Genomic DNA, 19045 nt, shown 5'->3' with positions numbered 1-19045 from the left:
AACAAACTTCTGCTCACACTTCTAATCCTTCAACAGCCTCTTTATCTGTCAATCAAATTGTGAACCCAGAACCCACTGCTGAAATAATTGTAGATTTTGAAATTCAGCTAAGCATTCATAATGAATAGCACTTGAGGAAATATTAACAAAATAATCTATTGAAACTGCTTGAATAGATGCTACACCAGCTGGTCTGTCAACTTAAGCAGTCCAGCAGAGGTTTTTTTTAAACGATCACTGGCAGTGGCAGCCGGTTTTTTTTTTACAGTTTAAAGACTGGAGGATTTAAAAAAATACTCTCAGATCATGACAGTCATATCTGCCCTTCAAGAGCATTTATGTTTTTTCCTATAATTTGTGACTCCTACACTGTGGGTTAAGACACTCAAAATGGGGTCTATTGGAAAATGGGGCAGGACTTCCAAATCCGGGTTCAACCTGCCATTTTTAAAGATCCATGGTGTCTTCCTAATCCCATGATAATCCGGCCATTAAAATCTTTCGTTGGGTGAGTTTGGAGCAGTTAGCCTCTTCCAGGGCTAAGCTCAGAAAGGCCATAGGGATGGCAAAATAGGAAAATGGAAATTGTTGTCAATTTGCTGAAACAAGATGTGGTCCTCTTTGTTTATAGTTAGGGCATTTGACTGGGCCTGATTATTCTGCCTCCAATTCATGTTATGCCTTATTTGGGAGAACTTAATCCCTCAATTTGATTATTAGAAGAGACCATATCATTGCATTAGGCATTTTCCAAGTAACATTGGGTCTACGCAGTGCACTGGGAAGTTCTTCCAGTTTTGCTAGGAGCACCTCAATGGAATTTCAGAGTCAGGTCCTTTGAAGAATATCCTTAAAAACCTACCAGGATACCAGCATAGCCCATGAAGAAAAACCCTGATCTCAACTCCAATGAAGTCAAGCAGAGTTAAACGAGAGAATTGGACATTGATGGGAACAAATCCATTCGCTGTCACGACAACCATCCCTACTTTCTCTCATTTAGGATTGCTCTCAATTACATTCCATGTAAAACGAAACTACTCACTGGTTCCTGGCCGGGCATCTGAAACATCCACTAGAGGCCCAGTGGCCTGTGAGACCGAATGGTAATGGACAGTGTGTGTTGCTGTTAGCGACTTCTGTTTCACAGCCTCTCCAAAGTCGGAATCCGTCAGCAGCACAGTAGATCGGTCATCTGTAACATAGCAGTATACAGTTGTATAAACCAGCCTTTCAATTGTGTTTCATCCAAGTGGGGGAGTTCAAATAAAAGGTGGATGGCACTTATATATTTGAAAGGTAGATTATTGCTTCAACAGGGAGTCTCTGATGTGTTCAGTTCCTGCTCTATTCAGAAGGCTCTGTCACTTTTTCCATTCTGTTCAGAGGAACAGGAAGAACTTGCATTTTTAAATGTACATTTTGCAATCTCAGCAAGTCATTGCAGTCAATGGAATACTGGTTGAAGTTCAGTTACTGTTGAAACATAGGAGGAAAAAACAACCAATCAAACCAAAGCGAGTTCCCACAAACAGCCATGGATTAAATGACCGCATAATCTATTTAGTGATGTTAAGATAATTCTTGGTCAGGGAACCACAGAACTTTCTTGCTCTAATTTGCAACTTTTGTGCTCACTTGGCAGAGCAGACAGGGCCTCAGTTTAATGCCTCATCTGAAAGACAGCACCCTCGACTCTGCTCAGTTCTGTACTGGAGTCACCCCAGATTATGTGCCTAAATCTCTGGAATGGGGATCAAACCCCAACCTTCTGACTCAGAGGTAAGACTGAGAGAAAATGGGAACTTGTAGTATATAGTTCTAGTTGAAGACCGAAGCACCAACTCTGGCACAATAGAAAGGTTGGTATCCTTCTGTTGTAATTTATATAAATCTCTGCTTCACATTGGGAAGGTGCAGATACAATTCCACTTCCTTTCTGATTATTACTGCCCCTTAAACCTTTGCTCATCCCAACACTTTATTATGGTTTCAGCATTTTCAAAGTGATCTCTTTACTCTGAATTACAAGCAACAGTTAAATATAGATATATATATATGTATGTAAATATATATTTTTTACATACACACATACATATAAAAATAAGCATTAGTTGATGTCTTCTGGTGTTACACATGGGCAGTTATGGTGAATTGTGGTCTGCAGGTGAAACGATGCTGAAGGACAGAGAGAAAATTACAACATAATGTACTGATACAATTTAGTGGTCATTTCAAAGTCATATATTCAGTCCTTGTTGTTATGCAAACATACTTCATATAATCATTTACAGGTAAATACCAAAACATACAGTGACTTGGGAGGCAGGGAAATATAGAGCTTCTGTACATTACCAGCAGAGAAACTGACTGTGATGCTACAGTGTCACTGCTGGTAGGTGAGTGTAACTGCAGTGTGACAAAATTGCATCAGTACTTTCTATTATGTAAGTTGACATAGGAGTTTTATAATAGAAAAGGTTGATGAGAAAATATAAGAATTTTGATATATTATGAGTACTATCTGGTCATGCCAATGGGGAAGTGTGTATGTATATGGATTGAGTGAAGAGAGAATGGTTTTAATATGCTCCATAAAAAGTTATCATTGACAAGGACTGACCATTTGAACAACTACTGGAGGACTGTCAGTGCTATGGAAACATACAAATCTACAAAAAATCAGCACTGTCAAATATTGTACACACAAATATATAAGCACAAGTTATAAAATCATACAGCACAGAAGAAGGCCATTCAGCCCATCGTATCGGTGCTAGATCTTTAAAAGAACTCTCCAATTAGTCCCACTCCTCTTTCCTCATAGCCCTGCAAATGTTTCCTTTTTAAGTACATATCCAATTCCCTTTCGAAAGTTACTATTGAATCTGGCCTGGATTCTATAGGTTGAAAGGTCCCCTTCAATGCTGTAAGTGACCTTATGAATCTACTCCCATCATCCTTTCAGGTAGTGAATTCCAGATCATAACAATAAAAATTCTCATCTTCCCTACATTTCCGGCTATCTTAAATCTGCAACATCCGGTTACCAACCCTCCTGTCACTGGAAGCAATCTTTCCATAATTGCTCCATTAAGAGCCTTTATCATTTTGAGCACCTTTATTAAACCTCCCCATGACCCTTTCTACATGAAGGAGAACAACATCCACTTCACTAGTCTCTCCAGAATAATGAATCTCTCATTCCTAGTATAATTCTGGCAATTTGCTGCATTCTCTCCAAGTTTCTCAAAAGTAGGAAGAGAACACAGTGTCATCCCTCAGTCTGTTGGGTAAATTGCTGTTATATCCTGGTTAATCGTCAAAAAAATGACAAATTTAAGAATGGATGAAAGAGGGAACCACGCAAGTGCGTAATAAATGATTGGAGGCTGTCGGGAGGGTGAATTCCATACCGATTGTTTCCATGGTATCTCTCTCTTCTATCAGAAGCTGAGCTCGAGGGATATCGATGTGCATTCTCAGGGTCTGCTGCTGTTTATTCAGGGTATCGGATGTCCTTGTATTTTTACTTGAAAGAGACAGAAAGAAAAACACACATCATTTAACATCTATGCCTTCAGAGGGGGCTGGTGTCTGCCAGTAATACTTTTATTATTACTTCATTTTACAAACTTCCTTATAAGCTAAACAGCCCACTGACACCCAAGCCACCTTTGTGTTCTGTAACGTGGAACAACAGGTGGTTTTTGCTTTGGAATGGGAGCTGGGTATCATTACCTGAACTTAGTTACAAATCAGAGAACAAGAGAAGACCTTCACCTCAGCAAGAACACAAGGACATAAGAAATGAAGTGGACTATATATGACCTCAAGGCTGCTCTGCCATTCGATATCACAGCTGAACGTCTACATCAACACCTTCTCCCTTATCCTGAGGCTACGAACGCTAGTTCTAGACTCTCTAGCAAGGGGAAACAATCTCTCAATATCTACCTTATCAAGCCCTTTAAAGATTTTATATGTTTCAATGAGATCAATTCTCACACTTCTAAAGTCTTAAGAATATTGGCTCAACCTACTCAATCTCTCTTCATAGGACAGCTCTCCCATTCCAACCTTAGTTGTCCTTCTAAGGCAAGTATATCCTTACTTAGATAACGAGACCAGAATTGTGTGGAGCACTCCAGCTGTGAAGTGGTTTTGAGTCGAAGGGCTGGATTTTCGCTACTGAGGCTGGTAGCTTAAGTTGGGAAATTTCCTGGCTCCATGGAATTGCCTTGTTAAAAAGTGCCTGCTCCACACAATTTTTGATCTGATGTCTTGGGGCAGGATAGAGCCAAGCCAGCCAATTCTGGAAGCAGAGTGTAGGTGGCTACAGGGGCGGGCCAAGATTGCTGATAAGAAGGCTCGTCTTGGTTCTCTGGGACTTGGTCTGAGTTGCTTCAGAAGTTGTTAGGCTCTCTAGCCCCCACCCCTCACTCCCCACTCACCTACAATGGCCTTTCATACCTCTAGGCCACCTCCATTCCCCCTACCCGCCATGGCTCCACATACCCTTCCATGCCAATTCAGTTCTCCCACCCAACCCCCATGGCTCCTCATATCCTCCATGCCACTCCATAGCCATCCCTAATTGCCCATCCATAATTGCCCTTGACAAGGTAGTGATGAGCTGCCTTCTTGAACCGCTGCAATCCATGTGGTGTAGGTACACCCATAGTATTGTTCGGGAGGGAGTTCCAGATTTTGACCCAGCAGTTTCTATGGACAGACCCAAGGAGCTATGTGGAGATGAAAAGAAAACTTCTGACAATCTAATATAGCTCTCACTCCTACACACTTGATAATGAAAAGCTCCTATTCATAAAATTCATTCAAAGCTTTCAAATCTCCTCAAGTGGTTAATCTCTTATAGAAACAAACAAACCTTCTATTCAGATCAACAAAAGCTAATCCTTTAATAGCCTCTTTAATCTGTCAATCAAACAGTGAACTCAGAACCTCCTACTGAGATAAATGTAGCTTTTGAAACATTCATAATGACATAATAATAGACACAATAATGTCAACAAAGAGCTCTATCAAAACTGCACGACCAGATGCTACCTTTTTCTCTGACACTAGTTGGTCTGTCAATCAAAGCAATCCAGCAAGAGGGTTTTTGTTTTGTAACTCTCAGTGACAACTTCACCCTGTTTATTTAAATTTTTTTTAAAAATGGGTGATTTAGAAAAACTTCAGAGCTTGGGAATTATACAGCTCTTATTTTCCCCTCAACTTGTGACTCCCACACTGTGGGTTAAAGCCCTTGGAACAGCCAAGTTTGAATTCAGCACTGAATACATGTGGGCCCTGCTAAGTTCAGGTTTCCTGTGTGATTCAATTACACCCTGCCCCACCCACCCACCAGCAAAAATTAGATCTGTTGGAAATAGGGGCGGGACTTCACATCCAGGTTCCGTCCGCCATTTTTAAAGGTCTGTGGAGTCTTCCCTACTTTATGAAAATCTGGCCCTAAGTCTCAGAAAACACAGGACACCATTCTACTGCAATAAGATAAAATATAAAACACAATAGGCAAAGAAAACAAAGTGAAGCTTGATAGCATGGTGCAAACCATTCAAATAAACGATTTGCATTAATAACAGTTGCAAGCTGTTTGCTATATGTGGAAAATAGAGGGGTATAATTCATGACAGTCACCTTAAATTACAGGAATGATTTAGTTTACATTATCTACAAACACTCAACATTACCTCATCTTTAACTATTTATCCAAAACATAACTGGACGCAGGACATAATAATGTTTAAGCAAATGCGAACAGAGCAATTGTTTCCAAGATATTTTAGCATGCTCTGTTCATTGAGATATTCGCTCTTAATCTGCCATCAAAATAACAATGAAGTTTAAAGCATTTGCTCCTCTTTATGCAGAACTTCTAAGGAACCTTGGGCATGGGCAAATGTAAGATTAAATCCAAAAACCTGAAAGTTGCTGTCCAAAATTCATGGTTACGCTGTTAGATTCCCAAAAATGGCATCTCTCCGTCCTGCTCACCATTGAAATGCAGTGAACGGTGTAATGTTGCTACAGGCAAAAACTAAAGTTACCACAGAAAGCTAGAGCTAGTCATTAAAGGAGTCACTGAAGATCTGTGTATATTTAGTTAAACCTTAGAGATTAGCCACCAGAGATTCCTTTTATGATGTTCTAAATGTCAATTACTGCCAATGAACCTCTCTCTCACTGAGTAGTGTTTCATTTCTTCAGGTTTTAATTGTTGTTGGAGATTTTTTTTTAAACCTTTCTTTTGTTCCTTTTATATCTCTTCCTTAATCCAATCTTACTTTCCCTTGCTTTACTTCTCTTTCTGTACCTGATTTGACACTGAATTCATCTACTCTAATTTACAAACCTTCCAGACCTGCGAACCAAGGCCAAGGACAGCAGCTGCATGGGAACACCACCACCTGCAACTTCGCCTCCAAGTCACACACCAACCTGGCTTGGAACTATATTGCTGTTCCTTCGCTGTCAATGGGTCAAAATCCTGGAACTCCCCCTCTAACAGCACTGTGGGTGTACCTACACCACATGGACTGCAGCGGTTCAAGAAGGCAGCTCACCACAACCTTCTCAAGGGCAATTATCGATGGGCAACAAATGCTGGCTGAGCCAGCAACACTCAAATCCTGTGAAAGAATAAAAAAATCACTTCCTTCTCAATCCACGTTGTTAATCTCGCAATCTAATTGGCTAAGTGGTTACTTGTTCTGTTCAGTCTGGTCCCAGATGCCCTCTTCACTTTGCTGCAGCTTTATCAGTTTGCACTTTCAGCAACTTGTCGCACAAAAACATGCAACGGCAAGTCTAACTCATGGCAGATGTCATTCGATGCCCTGCCATAGAACATCATGGTCCAATGAGCAGCAGGAATGGTTACGAGAGAGAGAAGGAAAAACTCATACATGTCAAGGGTCATTAGAACAACACACATCGATCGGCTCAGAATCCAAAATATGCTTAGAGAAAGGAAGTGAACTAATATTAAAAGAAACCTAAGAGGGAAATGGAGAAATTCACAAAGGAAACAGTCCTTTCAAAGAAAAAGCACAAGCCAGTCGTCAGAATGGTCCACTTCTTTGACTTAAAACAAACCAGAAACTCAGAATTGAAAAGTGAATCAAAGTAGACTGAATTTCGGCCTGTGGTGGGGTCCCTCTATTCTCTTTCTGTGCTGAAATATAAGTATAGACAAGTACATGAACGCAAAAGGGAATGGAAGACTATGCTGATAGAATGAGATTAAGTAAGATGGGTAAAGGCTTGTAGGATACATATACACGGGTTTAGATATGTTGCCCCAAGTTGCCTATTTCCCAGCTGTAGATTCTATGCCGTTAACTTATGTAAATAATGTATTTACCACTTCATTGCAAGTAGGGAGCAGAGGATTTACCTTGTCTACTACAATCAACATTTGGGAGTGATTTTTATCTACAGGCCGCCAGTTCCCCATCTGAAAAACAGGTTGCCAGCAATTGATAATTGTGGCGGTGAGTCAGGGGTGGAAGCGGAGGGCAAGTGGGAGGGGCAAATAGGCTGCCCCATTAGCATCCACCTGATCCAATTTTCAGGCAGCTTGGCAAATAGGCGAGCAGTCTGTCCACCTGAAGCTGACTGGGCGCTGCTCAAAAATGCATTTTTAGAGTCCAGCACCAAGTGTCAGACCCCAATGGCAATTTTCAGGCACAAATGGGCAGATGAGGCATCAGGCGCTCTCCGTCCAATTCAACCAAGCTGTAACCATTGGGCCCAAGGCCTCACCCAAAATGCCACAGCAAACTCCTACTGGTCCACTGCACTGCCGCAAAAAAAAAATCTGGGACTGCTAACACCTCAGTTGAGGCCCACCCTGCCAAACAACCCAGCTCAGCATCATCATCACAGGCCTGACCTTGCCAGCCAGCTCAAATGTGGATGCGAGTTGGTTTCCTGCTCTCTTGCCCAGAAATGGCAAGCTGCTACAATGTGCCCACTTGGCACCCATGGCTCATTGACTATTCTGCCACCTTTATGCCCATTCAGGTCCAACTTTGAAACTGCCCCTTTTAAACACTGGCAGAAAATGGGGGCTAAAACACCGTTGACATTCTACACCATGACCCACAGCAAATACTGAAAAATCACAGTGCATTACCTCATCAGCATCTCAGCCAGGCTTTTAGCATCTGGAAGAAAAGAAGATACTCATTAGTGTGCCTGTCTCGAACTGTTAAAATAATAACCTTGAGCTAGTACAATGGTGGCCGTGCTATACTGTGTGACAGCTTAACTTGGCAACAAAAACTCATAACTTTGCTAATCAGATGAAAGAAATCAAGGCTGGTGCCATCTTCAAATGATGAGTTAGGGGAGAGTGTGGATTCATGTGTTAAACCCAAAGTATCCCGTGAGCCTTTTTAAATGTTTCTAACCCCTCAATCTTTTCAGGCGCTGCTCCCTCCTTCGCCTTCGAACAACCAGAAGCAGAGCAAACAGGAGCAAGGCAGCCAGCAGAATACAGGAGATGGTCACCAGCATCTTCAGTTCCTCATTGGTTGCTATTCCCTCTTCGGTCTGGACCACTGATTTAATCAGTGGCGGGATTGTACCTGTGTAGTTAAAGACACAATATTACTTATTCACTGTGGTATTGTGTTATAAGATTGGGCTTTTTTTTAATTAAAAAAAGGGCAATTTCTGGTCAGAAATAATCCACTTACTCAGCATCTCATCACCCTGTTAACATATCAAAGCATAACACGGAGTGGGGGAGGAATAGTGCAGAACAAGGCGGGGGCATAACCTTAAAATTAAAAATAGGTCATTCAGAGGTGATGTCAGGAAGCATTTCTTGAATGGTGGAAATCTCTCAAGGATATATTAAGGATGGGTCAGTTGAAAATTTAAGACTGAGCTGGGTAGAATTTTGTTAGCTAAATGGGATTAAGGGTTTTGGAATCCTTTTGGAGTAGAGTAAAAATGCTAGCTTCATCTGTTAGTTGAATCTTTTGAAATACCTTGCCCTTTCAGAGTAATCTGAGGTAGACTGGGCAAAAACAGGTGAAGCTGTCTGTTTCACGCTGCTACTGCGCAGTAGCAACACGAGTGGTATTCGCCACTAACAGGATGCTGCCGGCAAGCTAAAAAGACATTCTGCCTATCACACAAATGAGCAATGTTGTATGTTACTTTCAGTACCAATGTGATGCTAGGTATGCAGGCCGTACATCCCAAAGAGTGGTGGATTGTACCAAACAGCATGTTCCTTCCACTGTTTGCAATGGGCAAGGTACAGACTGTACCCAACCAGACCGTGCTTGAGAAACTCAAAATGTGGTGTCCAACATTAGATGTGATTCCGTGATTGAACAACATTTGCTAAATTATCCTCAGCAATGCTAAAAATTATGCTGACAATCAATTAAGGGTGTCAGTTGGGCTCACAGTATGAGATGTACGCATGTACTGCACGCTACATATATTAATACACAGGGCTCTGTTCTTTGCAGGCAGAACATGTACACACATTGCACCTGTTTCAGCTGACCAAAATAAGTGATAGCCATTTGTTGGTTCATTCCTTAGGGTAATGCCTTGACCAATCAGAGTCAAGCTGCCTGGTTTAAAATTTCAGACAATGCTTGGCAGTTAACAGTCAGTCACCATTAACTGGTGAATTCTCCAAGGCAATGTCTCTACCAATCAGAGTGCACATGCCAACCAATCTCTTTTCATACAGCATAAAGTTGTTGCTTCCCCTGACATTGGTATCCTTGCAATTGTCCTGATGAGTGCAAGATGAAAAGCTTCTACAAAATGTCTCCTTTCAGCAATTCAAATTTTCTGGAATTTTTAGCTTACATATGAGGAGATCAGATCTATAAACTTTTGTGGTGATAAAGACAGTATGTTTTTAACATTTAGATAACAGTTTGTATTTTCATGTTATTTAATATTTTAAAATATCCTTGAGAATGAAGACAATCCACCAATATGGATGAGGGTGTCTCAAATAATGTAATAATCTGAGATGAATGGGGTTTAATCATTTATAGGCTAAATTAAACCATATTCTCAAGTGCAAAGAATCATGTTCAGTACTTAAGGAGCGTTGTAAGTGTGTTGGCATTTAAGCTAGTTTAGTTTCATTTCTAGTCACCATAGTAACACAAGCTAATTAACAGTATTTAAGCTCTGGGTGTGGATTAAAGGAATCTTATCATTGAAAGGACTTGAAAAGCTAAGTTTAAATCCCTTATTTCCTGGGTGGAATGTCGGTCATTAGAAGAAAGAGTGTTCTTGCAGATCTACATTTACTGCATTTAATACTTTCAGTTTAATAAATGCAGCTTGTGTAACATATATAAGATGAGCCATGAACATACGGACATACGAACATACAAACTAGGGGCAGGAGTAGGCCACCCAGCCCTTCAAGCCTACTCCGCCATTCAATAAGCTCATGGCTGACCTTATTGTAACCTCCCACCTAACCCGATACCTTTCACCCCCTTGATAATCAAGAATCTATCTAGCTCTGCTTTAAAAATAATCAAAGACTCTGCTTCCACTGCCTTTTGAGGAACAGAGTTCCGAAGACTCACAACCTTTTGAGAGAAGAAATTTCTCTTCATCTCTGTCTTAAATGAGTGACCTCTTATTTTTAAACCATGATCCCTCTTTCTAGATTCTTCCATAAGAGGAAACATCCTCTCCACATCCTCCCTGTCAAAAGGTTTCGTTCAAGTCACCTCTTACTCTTCTAAAGCCCAATGGATACAAGCCTAACCTGGATACCCAGGTCCCTCTGAATCTCAGAGCTCAGTAATCTCTCTCCCTTTAGATAATATGCTTCTTTTTTATTCTTCCTGCCAAAATGGACAGTTGCACATTTGCCCATATAATATTCCATTTGCCAGGACTTTGCCCACTCACTCAACCTATTTATGTCACTTGTAGCCCCCTTACATCCTCTTCACAACTTACTTTCCTACCTATCTTTGTGTCGTCAGCAAATTTATCAACCACACCATCTGTCCCTTTGTCCAAGTCATTTATATAAAATGTAGAAAGCTGAGGCCCCCAGCACTGATCCCTGGGCACACCATGTTGCATTTGCCTGATTGCCTTAAACTTTTCTAAGTGCTCTGCTATAACATCTTGATTTTCATTTAAAATAACATTTTCCCTATGACAGATGTTAAGCTAACTGGCCTATAGTTTCCTGCTTTCTGTCTCCCTCCCTTTTTGAAGAAAGGAGTTACATTTGCTATTTTCCAATCTAATGGGACCTTCCCTGAATCTAGGGAATTTTGGAAAATTAAAAGCAATGCATCAACTATCCCACTAACCACTTCTTTCAAGACCCTAGGATGAAATCCATCAGGACCTGGACTTGTCAGCCCGCAGCACCAACAATTTGCTCAATACCATTTCCTTGGTGACTGTAATTTTCCTGAGTTCCTCCCTCCCTTCCATTTCTTGACTTACAGCTATTTCCGGGATGTTACTTGTATCGTCTATAGTGAAGATCGATGCAAAATACCTATTCAATTCACTTGCCACCTCCTCACTTTGTTTGCTCACTTTGTTACCTTTTTTCTGATTTAAATATTTATAGAAACGCTTACTAATTTACCCATTATTCATTATTGCCTTTCAATTTACACAGGGGTGTTTTACACTTGATATTTTAAGATGATCATCTTTTGATGATGATACCTTCTCAAGTCCAGCAGTATCAGTCACTCCTGTAAGTGGCCTAAGCATCTAACTTTTATGGAGGTTGATTCACACTGCCCTGTATCTCATTGTATGGTAGCATGACTTGCAATGTAACAACAGAACCCTGTTGTAATCCGAAGCAGACATTCTTATCTTTCACACTTCTTCAATCTTACTGAGAGTGGACTGAATAAACACAAGACCTGACCTGAATCGATGAGCTACTTTATTTCTTGGTCAGGTCAACATACAGAGCAGTATTGCAGCAGTGGGAGGCAGTCAAGATGGAGATAGTGGGAGCTCAGAACAAATATGTTTCCACATAGAAAATGGGTGGGGTCCCTAAATCTAGTGCCTCCCTGGATGTCGAGAAGCATACAGGGTAGGATGAGGCAATCGAAACTCATGTCAGACACTAAGGGCTAAATATTACACAAAGCCTGGAGGAGTGTGTAAAATGTTGGGGCGAAATTCATTATATTAGGGCAGCAAAGAGGGAACATGAAACAATATTGGAAGCAAAATCAAGAATAACCCAAAGATGTTTTATGAATACATAAAGACTAAGGGGATTACTGAGGAAAGGGTAAGGCCAAGGAGGTAACTTGTGTGAGGAAAAAAAAACCCAGAAAATTCTGGAGAAACTCAGCAGGTCCAGCAGCATCTGTGGAGAGAGAAGCAGAGTTAACGTTTTGAGTCTGTATGGACTCATACCGACTCGAAACACTAACTCTATTTCTCTCTCCATGGATGCTGCTAGACCTGCTGAGCTTTTCCAGCATTTTCTGGTTTTGTTTCAGATTTCCAGCATCCGCAGTATTTTGCTTTTAACTTATGTGAGGTGGTGGAAGATGTGGGCATGGTTCTCAATGCTTACTTTGCATCTTTTTCTCAAAAAACAGTGGCAGTGCAGATATTGTAGATAAGGAGGAGTATGAAATATTGGATGAAATAAACACGAGAGAGGAAATATTAAGGGGCTTTGAAAGAAGATAAGTCACCAAGCCTGGGTGAAATATATCCCAGGCTGTTAAAGGAAGCAAGGGGGGAAACTATGAGGCTCCTACCAAGATTTTCCAATCCTCTCTGGCTACAGGTGAGGTTCCAGGGAACAGTTAATATCGTACCATTATTTAAAAAAGGAGAAAGGGATAGTCCGAGTAATTACAGGCCAGACAGTTAACTTCAGTGATGGGAAAGTTGTTGGAAAATGTTCAGAGGGGCAGTATAAATCATAATTTAGAAAGGCAGGGATTAATCAAGGAAGATCAGCATGGATTTGTTAAGGGAACTAACTTGACTAACTTGATTGAATTTTTTGAAGTGCTAACAGGCAGAATCGATGAGAGTAGCACGTTTGATATAGTCCACATGGTTTCTAGCAAGGTTTTAGACAAGGTCTTACATGGCAAACTGGTCAGAAAAATAAAAGCCTACAAGTTCAAGGAAAAGTGAAATTGGATCAGTGGCAGAAGTGAAGGTAATGTCAACATGTGTTTTTGTGATGGAAGATAGTTTCCAGGGATTTCACAGGGATCAGTGTTCATTCCCTTGCTGTTCACAGTGCATATCACTGATTTAGGTTTAAACGTAGGGGGCATGATTAAGAAGTCTGCAAATGATACAAAAATTGGCCATGTGGTTAAGCATGTGGAAGAAACCTGCAGACTCAAGGAAGATACAATCAGGTGGGCAGAACAGCGGCAAATGGAATTCAATCTGGAGAATGGGAGGTGATGCATTTGCAGAAGTCAAGGGGATACACAATGGGCCATAACTTCCGACTAGCGTGGGGAAGTGCTGGCCTGTAGGAACTAGAAGAAATAAATACCTACTTACCTGGGTTTGAAAATTACATTGACACTTCCGTTTGCCGGCGCTGCTCGGGGCCTGCGTCGAAAGACTCTGCGCAGGACCGAGCCAAGTGTAGCTCCAGTGAATTCAAGGAGGCCATGCCTCCTTTTATATGGCGCTTGCTGCTGTAAAGCAGGTAAGTTTAAAGTGCCAGGGAAATTGACAGGCAAGGGAGAAGGTTAGCGTTTAAGTTAAGTGGATAGGAATTGGGGGGTTGGGGGTGGTCTTTGGGGGGTGAGTTGGAGATCTGGAGGGGTGGGGGGGAGTCAGATGGAGGTCCGTAGAAAGGTGGGAGGTCAGTCAGAGGTATGGTGGGGGGAGGGGTGCTCGGAAGTCCGTGGGGGGCGCGGTCTGAGGTCATGGTGGGTTGGTTGGGGGTTGAGTCAGAAATCCTTGGGAAGTGGGGGAGTGGGGGTTCAAGGTCAGGGGTAGAGGTCAGTCAAAAGTCTGGGGGAAGGGGTGGTGGTTGGTGTTAGAGGTCGAGGGGGTGGGGATTCAGAGGTCGGGGGCTGAGGGATCGGAGGTAAGCGGGGTGGTGTTTGGAGTGGTGTGGGCTGTCTGAGGGCGGGTAGTGGGGTTCGGAGGTGAGGGGGATCGGGTGTTTGGAGGTTAGGGGTGTTGGAGATCAGCCGGGGGGGGGGGGCATGTCAGTTGTCAGGGGGTGCGGCGGTGGTGTCCTGGGGGGTGCATCAGGGGTGTGGGAGGGGTCCCATGGGGTCAGCCTGTGTCTTTACAATAGTTACCCAGACGTTAGAAGGCATTCTAATTATTCTAACTTTTTCTGAGTAACTATTGGTGAAACCCTTGCAGAACCACCCGAAGTTTGCGATTTAACTGCATTTTTGGATGCTTCCATGCGCAGCATAATTGTACACAGGGAGGGGATCTTGTGACACAGTAGGTAATGTCCCTGCCTCTGAACCAGAACATCGGGGTTCAAGTTTCACTTGAGGAATTGATGACCACGGAAGGTGTGTTCATAACAGAAACAAACAGGTTGAGTATCAACCTGTAAATCCTTTCAACATACACAATAGCAAGTGCCATGTGAAGGAAAGAAAATTGGAGCCTCTGCAATCACTATGCAGAGCTCTGGACTACAACATGCACGGAAAAGTGTGTGTTGCTACAGCAACTCTGACTCCTCAGGAGGGCCGGTTGGCACAGTTGGCTGGAAGGCCAGTGTGGGTCAGATTGATGCCAGCAGCGCAGTGTGTGATTCCCATTTCAGCTGGAGTGGATTTGGGATATGCCTCCTTGCCCTATCTGTGTCGGAGGTTGTGGTGCTGTGGGTCGGACTTGTCTTCGGGCGAGAACTGAAGAAGATATAAGGGTGTGCTCACTACACTGAAGTTCATATGGCAAATCTGGATAGTCTCCTTTCATTCCCTGTGCATCTATGCGTTTTTTGGCGTTACTGCACTACTATGACAGTAACAACACATTCAAATTAAATGTTCATGCACTGCCAAAAGGAACAGATTTCTGATCCCATGGAGTGAAGAATCTGTGTCAACATCAGTGCTACTGCCAAAACATCTATTGATAATAAAAATGATCCTTCACAAATAAGAAAAAGCACTGTTGTAAGAGAGTGTACTGGCTGGAATCCAAAACAGTTTAGATATTATAATAAATATTTCTCTTTCATGCCTAACAGCACGTGGGCAACCCATATTCCTCCCACCAGTTTTGCACCCAACAGATCATGTTCTAGGTTATTTCCATCATGAAGTCCCTTTTTTACATGGACAGGTCGTTAGCCTGAATCACAATTCCTACTAGAAAAAACAGTTGGATGCAATGGAGGCCTTGGGGTCACCACTACTTTCCCATCGGAAGGGGATATCTCTGGGTGTTGTCCCAGAGCTCTCATCTCCACTGCTGTCTAGAGTGGGGCTTGAACCTATAAACTCCCTCAAAAATCACTAGGTCAATTGATGAATTTCAAAACTGATTTTGATAGATTTTTGGATAAGGAATATGGAGTAGAGGCAGCTAAATGAAGTTGAGGTAATTATGTCTATACTGGTTGTGTTGTCCCCTCCAATACCCTCCTACAAGGGCCATAGTGGTAGTCTGTTGCACTTTCTATCACTTGGCCCTCCAGAGAGGTGTGGGCCTTGAGGAGGATGGTGAGGCACCTGGAAGGAGACGGCTCATCAGACGAGGAGCAGGAGCAGGGGGTGATGGAAGGGAAGGAAGGGGAGGTGGAGGGAGATGATGCACAATGAGGTGGTCTGCACCTGCTACTCTGCTGGAGAGGATCTTCCTCTTTTCTCTAACATGAGATGCAGGTTGACATCCTTGAAGCGAGGGAGATGCCCTGCACTGGGCGCCAGTTCTCCAGCTCCCCTATGAAATCTCGCCTCCCTCTGGTGCACTGGAGGGCTTTGACAGACACAGCAGATTTATTCCTCAGGACAACAATCCACCTCAGTAATAGATGTCCGTGGGATGTCTAAATGAGTTCATCTGCCTCATCTCCATTCCTGCCCCGGATGGCTCTAAGTAGGCAGGAGGTTAATGGCTCACCCCTGCACCAATCTTAACTTTAATCAGTTTCCCACAGGAGGCCCGTTTCTGACACAAAAACAAACCCGTCTTCTGTTTCCTGCTTCCATTTCAAAGATCAAGCCCCACTTAACAACAATTTTATTTATCGGTGACTTTATCACACTCAATAATGGAACTGTTGGACCTTGCGGTTGAAATATATCTGTCCATGGCTGTTGCTGAATATAAAGTCTTATTCTGTTCTGAGCAGGGAGGGGTATTGACACTGCTGTTCCTCCCTTATCTGCAGTCGAGTACAGAAAGCTAAGTCTTCATGTAACTAATTACGTGTGATGCATTGAAAATGGCTGCACAGCAAACAGCATGTTGTTGGCTTGAAAGATTTCCTGATCTGTTGCCTCTTGCCAGCATCAATTGGAAGGTGAGGCTGGAGCTTGTCAGAACCAATCAGAAACTGCTGTCCCCCACTGCTAGTGGCACGAATACCTGAGACTGTTCTTAAATTGTAAGACAAAGCAATGGGTTTTTTGAAAGCCATACTGAGTACTTACTTAGGGACCAATAGCCTGGGGCACACAAAACTTTGGCGGGTCGAAGGTCAGTATTAGTGGATGTGGAGGCTTAAAGCCACTCTGTGCCTGTTGTGCTCAACCTTGACAATAAGCATGCGGCACACTGGAAGCTTGCACAGAAAACGTGCACAAGTTTCCTTAAGTCCTCAACAAAGTGCAAGCTCCCCACCACCTAATTGCTGACGATCCCTGCGGCAGTCAATTCCTCAGTGGGGGCTTGGAGCCTAAGCTCATTATCAAATTGTTGAATGGGATTAACGTAGTTGTGTGTTGCAAAGCAACTTCTATGCACAAATTATTGCATTGTGTCTGGAATTAGATTCCTAGTGAAAGCAATGGGACTCCCCGGAAGTTGGACCAATTCTTTTTATTTTCATAATTAAAAAATATGTAACCCTTTCCGGAGAAATTATTTTTTGATCATTGGATGTGAGCAACACTGTCTAGTCCAGCATTTATTGCCCATCCTTCATTCAGAAGGCATTTAAGAGTCAACCCACATTGCTGTGGGCCTGGAATCACATGTAGGCCAGACTTGGTAAGGATGGCAGATTTCCTTCCCTAAAAGGCATTAGTGAACCAGATGGGTTTTTACGACAATCGACAATGGTTTCATAGTCATCATTAGACTTTTAATTCCAGATTATTTTTTACTGAATTCAAATTCCACCATCTGCCTGGGTCTCCTGAGTGCTAGTCCAGTAACAATACCACCACGCCATCACCTCCCCCTATTATTTGTGCCCTGAAGTGGGTGACTTAAGTTTCAGGGAATAACCAAAATTAAACCTTTTATTGTGGGTTGGGAATGCGCAGCAAGGAAATTGGCCTAAAGAACAGAAAAGCACAGTTTGCTCTCCCAATTCCATCTCCATCATGTGAACTTGTCACACCAACATTCAAGATCAGAGTTCCCTCCCTCGGTCCAAAAGCAAATATCTCAAAGTTGTCTCTGGGTACTTACTCCCATCATTGTTGAGGGTGGCAAATTCCGTCTGCTTCTCTGCGCAGCCTGCGCTGTTGCACACCTTCATTTGCAACTCATACCACGTGGCCTCCTGCAGGTCATACAGGATATAGGACTTGGACAGGGTTGTCCGCTGCGCTGTAGTCCAGACTGTCGTCCCAAAAGGCCGGTACTCCAGAGTGAACAAGGTGATTGGACAGCCACCGTCAATCCAGCCAATGAGATTAAGCCTGATTCTTGTGGTATTAATGCTGGAAAACAGATCCTGTTCCTTGGCAAACTGTGGCTCTGCAAAGTGGAACACATGTCTCATAATTAACATTAACAGATTATTCCCAGCCATTTGTTACGAGTAATTATTGCCCCTTCCTTATACAGCAGCTTAGCAGATACATAGCAACTCACTGCTACTGAAAGCTCAGTCCTCCTGTATCATGTGGCAGTTTGTTGCTTCATATACATGCTGCTGGGCTGTCTTACATTACAAAAGGACCAAGTATTCAGGAAAGGGTTCAGTAGCAATTGGAGTGAATCTTCCTTTCAAATAAACCCACTGCTTTTCAGTTTCTACTTCACTGAACAAGCATCGCATTTTATAAGGGCTCCTGTGGGATCAACCAAAACTAAAGCTGGTGCCTTTCAACTCTTTACCTTAGTTCAAAGACAGACTGAGGACAACCTCTTCAAGGTCAACTCTTAGTAATGGTTACGAGTTGCGCAGGCAAGAGACAATCACAGCATCAGCTCAGAACTAGTGGATCAGAGACCCCGCTAGAGATTTCCCTCTGAGTTCTGCAGGTCATCAGTTAATTGTAACAGTTTATGGCTGAAACTGAGTCCAAAATTTTTATTAAATTCATTCTTGGGATTGCTGGCAAGGCTATAGGCTTGCCAATCCTCCAGGAATTGAACATCAATCTCCAGGACACCGCTGTGTGCGACCCTGGAGAAAAATCATAGGGGATTTAAAAAGATGTTTTTTGTCTTTTTCTTTGAACATTTCTCTTTTCCAGATATACAAATATCGAAAATGTGGGTGGGGTTGGGGGGGGGGGGGTACTGTTTGGCTGACAGTCAAGTGTTGTCCAATTGGATAATGAATCTTTTTGCATTCCAAGGCAGTCAAAAGGCCAGCTGTGTTGGCCAACTAATGGCAAGAGCGTTAGGGGCAAGTCATGTGATGAAGCCTCCAGGAGTGCATTTAAACACAGTTGGCAACCCTACAAGGCCGGTGTTTGTTGCCCACCTATAGAAACCAGGCTTTCCAGGCCACTTCAGTGGGCACTTAAGGGTCAACTATGTTGCTGTAGGACTGAAGTAACATATAAGCCCAGACCAGGTAAACATGAGAAACTTTACTTCTCCGAAGGATACTGAAGTTGGATTTTTATGACAATCT

The 19045-nt window shown here is 42.6% G+C and overlaps 1 protein-coding gene across 5 annotated transcripts in view; it reads right to left on the bottom strand.

The window, feature by feature from the left end:
• The window catches only part of LOC121290680 (Down syndrome cell adhesion molecule homolog), a 548723-nt gene that overhangs the window by 33054 nt on the left and 496624 nt on the right, over positions 1–19045 (bottom strand). For 4 of the 5 annotated variants that reach the window (XM_041211450.1, XM_041211451.1, XM_041211449.1 and 1 more), the window contains exons 25-29: positions 17644–17934; positions 8445–8621; positions 8168–8198; positions 3417–3532; positions 1046–1195 (exon numbers count right to left, since the gene is read on the bottom strand). In XM_041211450.1, coding sequence (XP_041067384.1) covers positions 1046–1195; positions 3417–3532; positions 8168–8198; positions 8445–8621; positions 17644–17934 — 765 coding nt within the window. Of the gene's footprint in view, positions 1–1038; positions 1196–3416; positions 3533–8167; positions 8199–8444; positions 8622–17643; positions 17935–19045 lie in introns of all 5 variants that reach the window. The other variant, XM_041211452.1, reaches the window with a different exon arrangement.

Source organism: Carcharodon carcharias, chromosome 18, assembly GCF_017639515.1.
Source record: "Carcharodon carcharias isolate sCarCar2 chromosome 18, sCarCar2.pri, whole genome shotgun sequence".
NCBI lineage: Eukaryota > Metazoa > Chordata > Chondrichthyes > Lamniformes > Lamnidae > Carcharodon > Carcharodon carcharias.
Note: the sequence above shows the minus strand (reverse complement) of the source record. Positions and strands in the feature narration are given on the sequence as shown.